Source organism: Gymnogyps californianus, unplaced genomic scaffold (assembly GCF_018139145.2).
Source record: "Gymnogyps californianus isolate 813 unplaced genomic scaffold, ASM1813914v2 HiC_scaffold_36, whole genome shotgun sequence".
Taxonomy (NCBI): Eukaryota; Metazoa; Chordata; class Aves; order Accipitriformes; family Cathartidae; genus Gymnogyps; species Gymnogyps californianus.
The window spans coordinates 308,181-322,706 of record NW_026114246.1 but is presented as its reverse complement, the minus strand read 5'-3'; the positions used below and the strand labels follow the sequence as shown (position 1 = coordinate 322,706).

The window sequence follows — 14,526 nt, the reverse complement described above, 5'->3', positions numbered from 1 at the left end:
GGCCACCTGGTTAGTCAACACTAGAGGATCTGCCAATCGAGCTGGCCCCGCCCAATCAGAACTTTTACGTACTGTAGAAGGGGATAAGGTCCCTGTAGTGCACATAAAAAATATGCTAGGAAAACCAGTTTGGGTTACTCCTGCCTCAGGCAAAGGCAAACCCATTCGTGGGATTGCTTTTGCTCAAGGGCCTGGGTGCACTTGGTGGGTGATGCGGAAGGACGGGGAAGTCCGATGTGTGCCTCAAGGGGATTTGATTTTAGGTGAGAACAGCCAATAGATTAAATTGTATGCTATTAATTGCTATATAATCCTGCCACTGTATGTCATCTTTATTATAATTATTATGTGCTATATCAATGGTATTATAGTAAGAATTACTTAGATTAATGAAGAATGAACTTTGACAAAGCTGAGTGAAGTGCAGTAGTGATGGAACCAGGACTGACTTCAGCATGCAACAATCCGACACCACACACCATCCTCCTGCTGCGCCCAATATCACCTGCCTGCCACATCACACCGAAGCCCAATCCTGTTCTACCGACTGAGCGGACTTTGCATCATCCCTCCTGCCCAGACAGACTGTTACGATAGATGGAGCTCAAAGTCATGGACTGAATGAACTCAACACACATTTGATAGAGATGGCCCATAGATCGTGGGAATGATATCTATACGTATATATTAAAAGACAGGAAAGGTGATGGTGATTAATTGGAAATGTATTGGAAAGTGTGGGATCTGGGCATAACGTAAATGGTATAGAATAAGGGGTGGATATTGTCCTGGTTTCGGCTGGGACAGAGTTAACTTTCTTTTTAGTAGCTGGTACAGTGCTGTGTTTTGGATTTAGTGTGAGAATGATGTTGATAACACTCTGATGTTTTAGCTGTTGCTAAGTAGCGCTTATCTTAAGCCAAGGACTTTTCAGTTTCCCATGCTCTGCCAGCAAGCAGGTGGGCAAGGAGCTGGGAGGGAGCATAGCCGGGGCAGCTGACCTGAACTAGCCAAAGAGGTATTCCATACCACGGAACGTCATGCCCAGTATATAAACAGGGGGGAGCTGGCCGGGAGGCGCGGATCGCGGTTCGGGAACTAACTGAGCATCGGTCAGCGGGTGGTGAGCAATTGCATTGTGCATCACTGGTTTTTTTTTCTTCCCCCCCCCTTCTTTTGTTGCATTCCTTTTCATTACTATTATTATTATTTTTCATTATTACTATTGTTAGTATTATATTTTACTTTAGTTATTAAACTGTTCTTATCTCAACCCACGAGTTTTACTTTTTTTTTTTCCTTTGCTTTCCTCCTCCTCACCCCACTGGGAGGGGGAGGGGAAGCGGCTGCGTGGTGCTTAGTTGCTGGCTGGGGTTAAACCACGACAACTATGTAATGAAAAAAAAAAATTGCCTGCATACCCTTCAAAGAGACATATTCTTTGACCCAGTGCTCCAGACTAAAGCCTTGAAATTTTTGCACAAGAATGCTGCACGAAGGAAGCCCAGACAAAACAGACACTCAGATGTTAGAAGGTTGTGTAACCTCAATCTCAGACACTCCTCCTTCCAATACCCAGCAGAGACAGCACTATCATGCACCAAAAGAAAAGGCTCTCAGAGGAAGAAATCCAAATCCTTTACCCTATCCCTAAAAGCAAATAAACCTACATAGGGATGAGAGTGCAGTTGCAGCTCATTGATACAACTATGTATCACTTTATACTAGGTTCCGGGTTACTTGCAAAATGTGCAGTTTTCTAAAATGAAAAACAAAATGATCTCAAGCTGCAATTTAGTCACATAGCAATATTTATTGCTCTTAAAAGACAGCTAAAGGTGATGACAATTTCTTTACTTGGACTGTCAGAGTTATAGAAAGCTTCTTTATCTTGGGGAGTAACTTGTTGCCCACAGACATTCTTACAGAAAGCTCTTTATTGGTATCCAGCCAACCGGGTTTTCTAAACCAACACAAGCTTCATCAAACTACAATTGCTTACAAAAACAAGTTGTAGCAAGCAGTATAGGCTGAATTGAGCTAGGATATTCCAATTAAAGAGGGATTTAATTGCCAAACAGCAAAATATAGTGAATTTGCAGTGCTGAAAATGTGTATGTAAGCTAGATAATCTTAACTACATACACCCCTACACCTGAGCTTGTACTGTATTTAAGACCAAATGCAATTACCAGCCAAAACTACAAAAGAAGAAACTGCCAAATTATTTAAAACAAAAATCACTGTTTAGAAATAAATATATGCTCTGGCAGACCAGTGTGGTTTACATGAAGTGAGAAGAATTATCACTGCCCCCCAAAACATTAAAATCTTTAAATATTAAATTTCACATTAGCTGCTTGACAAAGTTACCCAAGACAGTTTTTTCCTCCCCAGAGCAGTATTTGTTAGGCTTCACTGGGGGGGGGGGCGGGGCGGGGGCAGAAGAAGAACTTTTTAATAGATTATGGTTTGCAGCAAAAAACAGACACACAAATAAACTATCAATGACCATAAAAAGAGTAAAGGCCTTTAAGTATTTAACTCTATGCAAGTCCACACTTACATTAGATACTTATAATTAAAGTAGATGTATATGTATTTTTACTTGCAAACAGTTTTCTGTTTTGAATATTTCACTTTTATTGAAAGAATGCATTTAATTTTGAAATAATTCTAGAATGTAATTTTTATACCTTAAACACCTTCTACACTGGAAACTGATACCATTCAAGTGACAAACATCACAACTGCAGACGACTGAATGCAAACTAAACACTAAGTATTGAGAACAAGACACACTGTATTAAAGATTTTATAAATCACCAGCAAACAACTTTTCATTTATCTTGAATCCAGAGTACAACATATAGTTCAAATAACCTGGCCACCTGCTTACTTAACACAACTGTGATGGAAGAAAGTACTTCTCCAAGCCACAGGGCTCATATAAAAGGCCATTTTGGCCAAAGCTAGAAGCTGTTTCTCAAAACATATCTACAAAGAAAAGGGTGGAAAAAACACTTTTATTAACCTCATTTTATATAACAGGTTTCACCATACATTTTAATTCATTTTTCATTATTCTGAAGTAAAATGCAAGCTGCTGATCTAATTGAGAAAAAAAATAAATAGAAGGAATACAACCTACAAGAGAGAAGTTTGGGGCTAGGGGGAGGGAACGGGTGGTGGTGGTAACTCTATCTGAACCCCCAAGCAGATTTCCATCCTGGGACCTCATACCCTTTGAATATGACAACTCCCTATCACAGAGCTATACATATAAGGCACACAAAAATTTGTAAGTTACATTCCTCATCTAAAGAGGAATGCTGTCCTGAACTGAATCCTTTATGGTAACCAGTTGAATAAATACTGCAACTAGAGTGGATTAAACAAAGAAAAGATTCTAAATTCTTTTATCCCATTAAGTTACTTTAGGAACAGCTTGAACTCACCCTCAAGGAATAATCAACAAGGGGTTAACAGCATTTTGAAAAACCAAACCATAGAACATCCACTATATCCTTATTATCTAACACAGTGGTAATGCTTGGGAGAATTCTTAGCTGAATAGTAGTTTCAAGAAAAGGAAATCTAGTAAGCCTGTCTTTAATAAATGCATACTTTGCCAAGTGTTTCTCTTCACCAAGTTGCAGAAACAGCTCCTATATGCAGTCTTCAAATGCAATGTCACACTGTCTCGCACATAATTTTATGACACATTACTGCTTTGTTTTTCAGAGTAAAGTATATTATATACTCTCGGTTCTTGGGAAAGGCTGCTAGCAATGATCACATTTTGAAAAGCACATTAAAGCTTGATTTGCTGTCCTTTGTTTCACAGCACTGCAGACTATCAGATTGAGATCTGAAGAAGGTTCATCATTCCAGGCTATTTTTCACTTGTTTGTATATTGTATTTTGAGCTGCAGTATTATCACTGTTTATTATAGTAAAGTCTATGCTTCTCTAATCAAACCAAGATTATACAATTTCACTACTTTCCAAACCTAGCCAAAATTGGGATTTGGATGAAGGTGAACAAACTATGATTCAATCCTGAAAACACCGTGTGATGCAGTCTTCTAGACAAAATGGACTGGAGTGTTTCTGCAACTTTTTTGCTGAAGAGGTTCACATTCCGAGAATCCTATTAATACACTGCTACTCCCAAATTATCCAGTAGTAAACACTTACAACAGACACTAACTGCTACCTCTGGACAGCCAAGAGAAAGCTGCTAAGACTCTTGATATCAATTTCACAATAGTTATTAATCAGTTTTGGCCTAGGCTGCTGCAGTATGCAGCATTTACTGCTACTCTTGAACATCATCTGAAAAGTATGAACTGCTCATCCCCAAAAAGGGGTTCAGATTTTCTGCACCAAATTTAATGTATACTGCAGCAAGTTATCTTTAATGAGGTATGTAGAAGTTTGTCTACAATCAGATGGAAACTGGCCCTCTACTGAGTTTCAGTACTGAGACTTCTGAACCATTACTGAAAAAAGCTTAATTAACAGTATAGACAAAACAAAACAACTTCAGGACAGCAGCTGAAATGTCAACAGCATCATTGTAGTTAGCCTGTCATGCTTGTAATAGAGTCCATCCCTACATGGTCTCACAGTGCTGCAAAAACTACTTTAGTACCATTTCAATTGCACTTGATAGCACTGCTCTTGAATGCTTAACTCTGTGTAGCAACTCATCATATTTTATCTTGGCCAGATACAGAATAAAAACATCTGTGAGATGGCTCCAACTAATAGCTGATCCTTAACCACAGTTCCACAATGTTTCTAGCGTCTCCCCAGTGACCAAACTCTACAACTGCTCTTGCATTAATTCTTGCTTTGAGCTACAGCATATACATTATCAGTGGAATATTCTGCTTTAGAGATGCAAAGGATATTTTCTGGCAGTTGTTCTAATTTTGAAACATTCTTGCAATATTGGTATCATTTAACCACTACAAAAAGCCCTTTTATTGGCAAATATTTGGAGGTAATTTGGTATGGCACCTTCCAATTGCAGACAGCAACTTTCATAGAAGTGTCTAGCCTGTAGAAACTCCAAAAAAGTTTTGTGCATCTAGAATGTGCACCTAGATGCACAATATTGCAGGAAAATACTATTCAGTCTGACATTTAACCTAATACATGAAAGAACTGAGGATAAAATAATCATTTAGTTTACATGTATCAAAAGCTGACAAGCAAACAATGGAATTAAACAAAATGATTCAATGGCTGCTAGCATCGGATCTCAAAAAAACCCAACTATGATATGAGCATCTTCAACTTGATGAGAACACATAATGACATTAGAAATAACCACTTCACTTACAATTCATTTACACTAATACCAAGAGAACAGAACAGTTGTATTTCAAATTAGTATCACTTTAACTCAACTGTAAGTATAAACTCTCATAGCTAGACAGGGTAATGTAAAACCCTAACTTAGGATAATGTACATTTAAATACAAAATGGAAGATAGAAGAGTATTTATTTTGTGGGTCTGTCTTTGCACTGTAGTCTCTTTCAGATCTACGTATTCATCACCTGAGGTCAAAATAGGGAAATGTGATACTGTAAATTCAGGCATTATAAAAACTCTATTTAGATTATTTTATTTTTTTTAATGTTAAAGAACAGTGCTACAATAATCAAATGCAATTCATAATATGTTTAGGGAAATGTAGGTCTATTGACTTGGTGAATCTTATTTACATAGTGACTCATGAACTCTTGTACATTAAATGAAATTTCCTGAATCCGAAGTTATGCAATTAGATTAGCAAGATAATCATGTTTGCTAAAATACAGTATTAATTTTTTACCTAATTTTTAAACCTAGAATTATGCTATTACTTTTTAAATTCAGAAAAAAGTTTAAAAAAGATCTGAATCTACTGACAGGTAAAAAAAAATATTATTGCTACATCTATATTACAAAGCATGAGAAATAAAAACTCTTTAGTTGTTAAAGTAGGTGTGGTTTTTTCAAATAGCCTGTTAAACTTCAGCTGTCTCAACTTGTAGTTATCATTACAAATGTTCAATTTATAAATACAATTTCCAAATATTTCTTAAGTAGTTAATAAAGCTTCAGGGATACAAGAAAGTACATATAATATGAACTGTCTGGTACATATGATGGGAAATTTTTTTTCCTGAAGATTCAAAAGCGATATGAAAACCAATGAAAAGCATGCTTCTGCTGTGACGTATTCCCCCCAAAAGTCTTACAAAAATTATACTATTGAATAATGCAAACATAAGCATCAGGTTGCATCTAGAGTAACAGACCACACATTATGGAAGAACTTACAAGAAGATTGCCAAATTTCTGATCTGCTACTGATTAGCAGAAGAATGTTATGCATTTGTTCCTAGTTGTAATCTAACCTTCATGCATATTCAAAAGCAAGAGTATATGTGCATAGTAACAATAACCTTGCATAATGCTTCTTTACACACTTTCTTTAATAATATGGGTCCTAATGAAAATAATTTCAGGAAGCTGGCAAATTCTGTATAATTTCACTACACAGAAATATACCCAGATTTCAAAAAGTACAAACTTGTTATAAATTACAGCTCATACTGGTCCTTGACCACAATATAATAATAATAAACAAGGTACTCATCATTTTATATTGCTTAGTACTTTGAATGCCATATTTCCTTCACATACTTATGTTTTACTAATGTTCCCCTTTTAAAAACGTATGAAGGATTGTTGCTTTGTAGTTCACATTTATACGGCTTTCCTAGAACGCAGAATACCATACTGAATGCCTATTGTGCATAAATAGCCCTGAAAGCTGTATCATAGCAGTATGCAGTAGAAAACCCTTACCAATTTTTCATCAACTGCGATAAGTTGCGTGTCTCGAGTTTGGTCCTGTGCCAGCCGCCATGTGGAAGTGCTCAGTGACCTGCAGTGCAAGACTTGAAGTTAAAAAATGATTCATGCAATGAGAAAATAGAGGCAGACAAATCTTACATAAACAAGTTACTTTAACAATATCCATCTTGTAAAAAAAATTGAAGAGGGAGAGATGAGGGCACAAAAATCCTTTCTCTCCCCAATTAGTTCTGTCTGCTGAGTTTTTGGCAGACTCCCACTTAGCAGTTCACAACAGGCTGCACTTTATGTCAGTTTACAGGCTCTCTGTCACAGAGAGACTGCCAGTGGCAAGGACTGTACTGCTCTATATGAATGTACAGTAGCTGGTTTGTCACGAACAGACAGAAAAATACAAGGCTGCTGCAAGCGTTCTGGAACTCTGATCCTTAAAATGATGGCATCAGAGGAAAAAAAATCATAAATCTATTTGTAATGGTAAAGCTCCAGTTCTACACTTTAACAACAGAATATTAACAAATTTAAAAAAAAAAAAAAAAGACCAAAACAAAGCAAACCCTAAGCTGATAATTTAAACAAAATTTTCTGTCTTTGAGTGGGCAAAGCTCACAACTATTTTGCTTCATTTCTAAATCAGTATGGGTCAGCTTATTAGCTTCCAAGAAATATGATTAATCTTCTTGCATAATTACTAAACCTGTAAGGTACAGATGGAAACATGGAACCCAATCCCACGTCACTGAATTGAGAAGTAAAATTTGCCCTTAATTTGCATTATGTCACTAATGTCAGGATTGGGCCCTTTGAGTGCAAATCATCTTTTGGCAAAAAAACCACAACAGCAAGTGAAACAAGCCAAAAAGCCCAATTCTCTAAAATAATAGTGTGCTTCATGTTTAATTAAGGTCATTTTAAACAAATGAGGCACAAAAGTGCAAGAATATACACAACTAAACAGTAAGAGGGACTAAGCCACTTTCATTTCAACTGTTCTTCAGAAGATTACTTAATTTGGGAAGCCAGACATACTTGTGGAAGCAAATGAACTTTGAGATTTTGCCTATGGGATGCTTACAACCATACTTCTAGTAATTTAATGCTATTGGTAACGTTTACCTAATTTTTGAGGAAATCATCCATAAGTGCCTTCAAAAAGCACCACAGCTTTTAAAGCAGAATTCCAAGACTTTTAGAAAATCTGCAATACTATCTAAACTAACCCCTCCCCAAATAAAATATAACTGTTAAATAGTCAATAATGCAAATGGTGTATCAGGACCAGATAACTTGCACACACTCATTCAAAACCTGTAGAATTAAAACAGTGTATTTTATATCGCATTCTACTAAGCCATGAGAACATGGAAGACTGAGGGAACAGTCCCTGTAACACATGCATCTACCTGTGTCTTCTAATCTTAATCCCTCTCCAATTTTTGTGGATTCTGGTGAGAATGCATTTGAAGATATGAACTTGATCATTTAGAAACATAACAACTCATAATTCTAATTAATATCAGATTAGCTGCGCTGGATTCAACACATTAACTAAACGAGCATTCAATTTTCAAACAATATTAGCATGGTAAAGTTTTTAGGAGGTAAAACCTACACTAGAAAAGAATTTTAAATTAGTGACTATAAAGCAAGCCATAAGAATCTTATAAAACTAAGCAACTGGAACAAAGTTCAGTTCAGTAATATTTCAAATGCAGATTCCCACAAATCTATACTTTAACACAGATTACACTACTAAATTACCTTCCATTTGCCAATAACAACTACAAAAAATCTCTACATAATGAAAAACAAACTCAAAGCACAAGGTTTATAGAATCACCCAACTTTGTGACATGGACAGATACATCTATTCCTATTTGAAATGACAAAATTTGTCTGCAAGGGTACTTTGAAGAACAAGATGAAGTTTTCAGGGAAGCAAGGGAGCACAAGAATTTCACAAACATCTAAATGACAACTACTCTATTACCTCAAAATCTCTGTCCCAGAGAGCTTCTGGCTCAACACAGCTGTCATTTTTTAATTGTACATATAAAAAAAACCATCATAAAAACAGTATAGACTGATACTGCAATATGCTATAAAGAAATGGCTCTTAGATGGTCCTTCTTCAAAAACACACCGAAGAAGAAGTTATCCTAAAAGTCTCCTGAACAGCAGCATAACACTTGAGTTCCAATGGCAAGTAGCTGAAGCCACACAATTTCCAACCTTAAACATGGCAAAACACTGTAATAGGAAAATTAGTTTCCCCCCTATCCCAGGAATTTTAGTATCAAAGTAGTATTCTGCAGGTATTCTAGAACTTCATGTGATGTGGTGTTCACTACACTACTTAATATATGGCCAAAGAAGGATATTGGATTATGCAATCAAATTGGTCCTTTCTGGATAGAAATAGTCTAAGAGATGAATCAAGAAGTTCTCTGAACCTTCCTCTCTGGAGAGCTCTGATGAATATGTAAAGTTTGAATATGCCAGGTTTTGAGTAATTAGGCAGATCAGAATCACACTTTTTCTTGTAATATAAATGCAAGTTGGAACAAAATTTAGCACAATTCAGTTTGAGTTTGGGTTGTGTCTTTTTTAATTTGGAAAAGAATTAATCAGCTTTGAAAAGTATAAATGCCATGCCCTTCCAAAATTATTTCCACTCAACATTACGTCATCTGACATCATTTTTACTCAGATGATTGCTCATTTTGGAAATTTCTGTCTTTGCCAGAAAAAAAAAAATTAAAGAGATCTCATACCATTATAGTTAATAGGGAAGAGCAGGGTAAAAATCCCACCAGATTAAAGGTGGGCAGAATCTCTCTCTGAGATGCCTCTACACTGCATATAGAGGGAGCTGATTTTTTGGCACAAGGTGTCTGTCAACTGGGATAAATTGCAAGGCATCACACCTTACAGCTCTCCATGATGATGTTTTAGCTCTTCTACAAAAGCAGACAGATGGTTTACTAATCTAAATCAGTTTCTGCTCCTCTTCATCATTTTTCAAAGCCATTTCTCTTGACTACACCATTCTGGAAAAAGCTCAACTGTTACTGTAATTTGCAACCTTGTATGTTTCTTAAATGCCCAGCCTTCTGCCTATCCCTGGACTGCAATGAGTTGGTAAGAATATACTTTCCTTAAGAACTTCCTATTTGAAAAGTGGTTGAAAACTGGCATTTAGACTAGACTAGGAATCTGAACCGTAAATCCATGGAGGTCTCTCTGTGTAAGAATACATAAAACACCAGTTTTGCTTTAAAGATGACAAGCTGTTGATATTTCGATTTGTTGCATCTCTCATAGGAAAGTAACCTGGAGCTTAGAAATACCAGCAACTCTGAAATATCATGTGATCTGAAATATTACTATTTAAAAGTTAATAGAAAGTGTTACTTGGATCTCAGAGCACTTGTTTAATTTTCAACAGGTTTCATTGCAAGTTTGTCCCTAATGTCAGGCACTTAACTGAGGAGATAACCAGGAAACAGACCTCTTTCACACAATCTTCTCTTTTCAAACTCCCACAATGACAAGTATCATTTCATCACTCAGATTTCCCCTTAGAAATCGTATAAACTTGACAACACTTATTTTACCTTCAAATTAAATGAATATGCAATCTAAATCACTTAAGTGACAACTCCATTTAAACCTTTTATTCTGTCCCCAACAGTAAAGTAATTCTCACAAAATTCCCAATTAATACTTGCTTCTGCCCATATCCACCTTGACCTTTAGGTAGCTTTTGTGACAGATAAACTTGCAGAAGTATAAAACATACTTTTTACAGTTCCACTCTCATACAGTTCTCCTCCTTTCTTCTACTACTGACCTCTGGAAAGGTAATATGCTTTCTTCCTTTCTCTTTGTAAGCAATATGGGTCCACATTATCCCATTTTGCCTATTTTTGACTGCTTATGCATTTTTTTTCCTGTCAAAACATCTTGGGATGAGGCCTTAAGAGCAGGAAGTTCCATTTCTTACCCTGTTCCAAGACTAATTGAGCTCTGATTTAAAATTACTGTACATAGAATACTTTAAATAATAATTAGACCAGCAATATAATTCTAAAGTTCAGAAACTATACAGAAAGTTTTATATGTAATAGCTAGCAACAATAAACCCTGCTATCTTCTAGGCTCATTAATGTCTGATTCAAAACACAGATCAGACAAACTTCCTTACTATCTAATAAACAAAGTGTGACAAGACTCCAAGCTGGCCAAAACTCCATTGTGAATCTGCCCAAACATTTTTCTTATAGCGAGCTCCCTAGTGATGAACAAACAAGCTTTTAAATGTAAAAGCCTGCGTTTATTAGAATAGTTAGCCTTTTAAAACAAAAACCGCTCAAAATTACTTAGACAAAAGTAAAATTAAGGTTTATAAAAAAGAGTCACCCATGTCCTTTATGATCTTGCAGATACTTTCCCACAGTATCCCACACTAATATATGCGGCTAATCAACTCTAGCTTCTTGGATTATAACCAACCCTTCACAAGGTCTTCTAGTCCCTAAAAAGGTTTTCTTTCTGCCATCAAGGAGGCTTGGCTGTATAGCTGGTGAAGACGCCACACTTAGCACAGCAGGGACTCAGACAGCTAAGTTCTCCTCTAGCTGAAGTCTGTCTGTCTGTGCCTCTTCCTTCAGATGCATCTGGCATCACACTCCTAAAGTATACTCCCTCTCCCAAATCTCCTAGTCACTCTCTTAATGGAAGATACCTTTTTTTTTTCTTTATATGTTAGTCTGTCACACAAATACGGAGGTGTCTTTGTGCTTCCACAAGCATGTCTAACTTGGCATGAACCTATAGCAGCTCCTTTGGCTACAAAGAAACCACCACTCAAAATGTCATTTGGTTTGCAATTATGAAAGTGGTATTTTCTCCCCACCCCGCGCCCTGTGTTGGGCATTTAAACTCCTTAAACTTGATCTATATGAACCTGTATCAATCAGCGTTTTACACTATTATCATTTAATCATTTCTATCATTTATTATAATTTCATTATACTAATTTCTACAGTTCACTTAAAGTATAGCTTTGTATAATACAATTTTGTCTTTAACATCAGTCTGATCATGGTCCAGCTTCAGCATGAACTTTGCTTTAAGTTCTGCAATAAAACAATACACTTTAATGACATTTCTGGGTTTCAGTATTAGGAATTTAAAAAAGGTTAAGGTCACTTTTTCTTCCACAGTGCACAGTTCTTGAGAGAGGCATTATAGACCTGAACATTGCATCCAGACTGGGTTATGGCTACAACTTGTTATTTTAGAGTCTCACGGTAAATCTAAATTGCTTTTATACTGAGTAGAGAGATAAGAGTAGAAACTTGGCAAAGACTACACTACATGGTCTTCTTGTTAAATACTTGTAAAAATACTCTTACATTAGCTCAGTAACACGGAATGAATTAATGATGATTACTAGTGAAAATGTGAATTTGTAGAGTTCAAAAATTTCAATAGGTTTCGCGTATCTTGGAAAAACAAATCCTGTGATCATCTAACCACGTCTTCCATGAGAAGCATGTACTCCCCTTCCAGCAAAGTCACAAATGGGTTCCGCATCTCTGCTGCGCAAACAGAGGGGTCCATTGAGAAGCCATTTTAAGTTCTCCAGTCCTCGCTACAATATTTACACCAGTTTCAGGTCTCTCGACCATCTTATCCCACTGTGGGATAAGGACGTAGCAGAGTTCCTTGTTTCAGGGGACATTCTTATGTCTCCTCTTCCCTTCTTACATTAGAGGCCCCAGCTTTGTTGACACCATTAACCAGTTCTGTTGAACTGGAGAAACCAAACAGTAAAAAACTGGACAGCAAAAGTCTTTTGTGATATCTGGATGAAGGAAATTAAGGCATCTGACAAACATTTATCTTGGTAATTTTGGATATCTGTATTCAATCTCTAAAATTCAACAAATTTGATCTTCTTAAATATCTGCTAAATAACCTATGCTTAACCCCATATGCTTTTGTTTGTTTAACCACATAAGTGGAAAAATACATTGAAGTCTTACAGAAGAGAATGCCTGCTACAGAGCCTCTGCAAATGTCACGAAGAATCCCTCACAAGCCTAGTGGAAGGTGAAAAGCAGCCATATTTACAAGGCATGAATTTGCCTTCCATAAAGAGCAATGCTGTTACTGGCACGTTACAAGTTTTCACATCTGGGTGTTGTGTATTTACCTGATCTAATTTAGTAGCTGAGATTTTTTTTAATTCATTGCACGAAAAAAGGCTTCTTAACCTCTTTATGCAATACATCTGACTTTGATCTATTAGCACCCCCTTTTGGTCAACTGTTGGAGATATGTTAAAGAAAATCAGATATCACAGCACAGGTAATCAGATCACAACATAGAGATGAAACAAAGTCTTGAAGAAAATCTCATGTGCCTCATGAAAAATGAAGGCACTCATTAAGAAGTAAGTCTAAATGGAGTTTTAAGTATTCTAATACTGAATGACCAGTAAGTGTGCATATACATATACGCAGAAACTTTACTGAACACTTCAATACATTGAACAGACAATCATTCTTAGAAATCCAACTTTTTTTAATATTTTGGCATTTATCAGGAATAATATAAGCTTCACAGTGTACAGCCACCATAAAAACATTGAAATTCTGATCAAAAAGAACATGGAAAAACTGCCAGCTCAGAACTTCCACACCATCCAACCTAGTCACACACTGCAATTAAGTAGACTAAAACCAAATTAGTATAATCTTTCACATAAAATACAGATGTTAATGACTGCCTGTTATATCATGTCACATACAGTACAGATCATGGTATTCAGCCCCAATATAATGCATTTTTATAAAGACAGCTTGTAAAGTTGAACTTGTGAGAGATGAACTTAAATACAGTGGGATAATACTTCCTTGGTAGTAGATTTACTATTGTAATTAAAGTGACAATGACTTATCAGAGTCAATGGTATTTTATTTTTACCAGGATACATTTACTATTCTTACAACATCCCAACATAAACAAAATATGGAATATAATGCCAAACACTGCCTGTGGATACCACGTAGTTCTATTTTGTAGGATAAACTGCATGAGTAACTTTTCAGTTTGGAGGAGAAGCAAGTTTCCCATTTATAAACAGTTACATTCTCAGACAATACTGGCACATCATAATTTTTCCTTTGCCTACAAAATGATGTTAAATTATAAACACAGTAAATTATGTTTCTGAGTGGATGAAAGGAATACTGATTTATTTAATCTAAACTACTGAAATTTCTGTATTAAGTGGCAAAAAAGATCAAAATTGAAACAGAAATATATAAACACTGCTTCTACTTGCTAAAAGGTTCATATACAAAAAAATATATATATTCCAGGTGTGGGTTTGGAAAACAGGGCAGGAACTGATTGTGCTTTTCTGTTAGGCAAATCTGCATTATGAAAAGAAGCACCGGTCATCTAAATGTACTGAATAAACAAGAAAATAACTTTTAGCATTTGACTTGTGGCTTGTAACAGTATGTATCTTCAAAGCTAAATATTAAGTTCATCTGCCTTTAAAAATATTAAATTAGTTAAATTTCCAAGTAGTAAATACTTTGTTAAGTAGGAAACAGTTGAATTTTAG

The 14,526-nt window shown here is 36.0% G+C and overlaps 1 protein-coding gene across 1 annotated transcript in view; it reads right to left on the bottom strand.

Annotated features, from left to right (window-relative positions):
* LOC127028603 (NADH dehydrogenase [ubiquinone] iron-sulfur protein 4, mitochondrial-like) overlaps positions 1-14,526 on the bottom strand; it is a 55,930-nt gene that overhangs the window by 28,335 nt on the left and 13,069 nt on the right. The window contains exon 2 of the mRNA XM_050914325.1: positions 6,873-6,951. Coding sequence (XP_050770282.1) covers positions 6,873-6,951 — 79 coding nt within the window. The remainder of the gene's footprint in view (positions 1-6,872; positions 6,952-14,526) is intronic.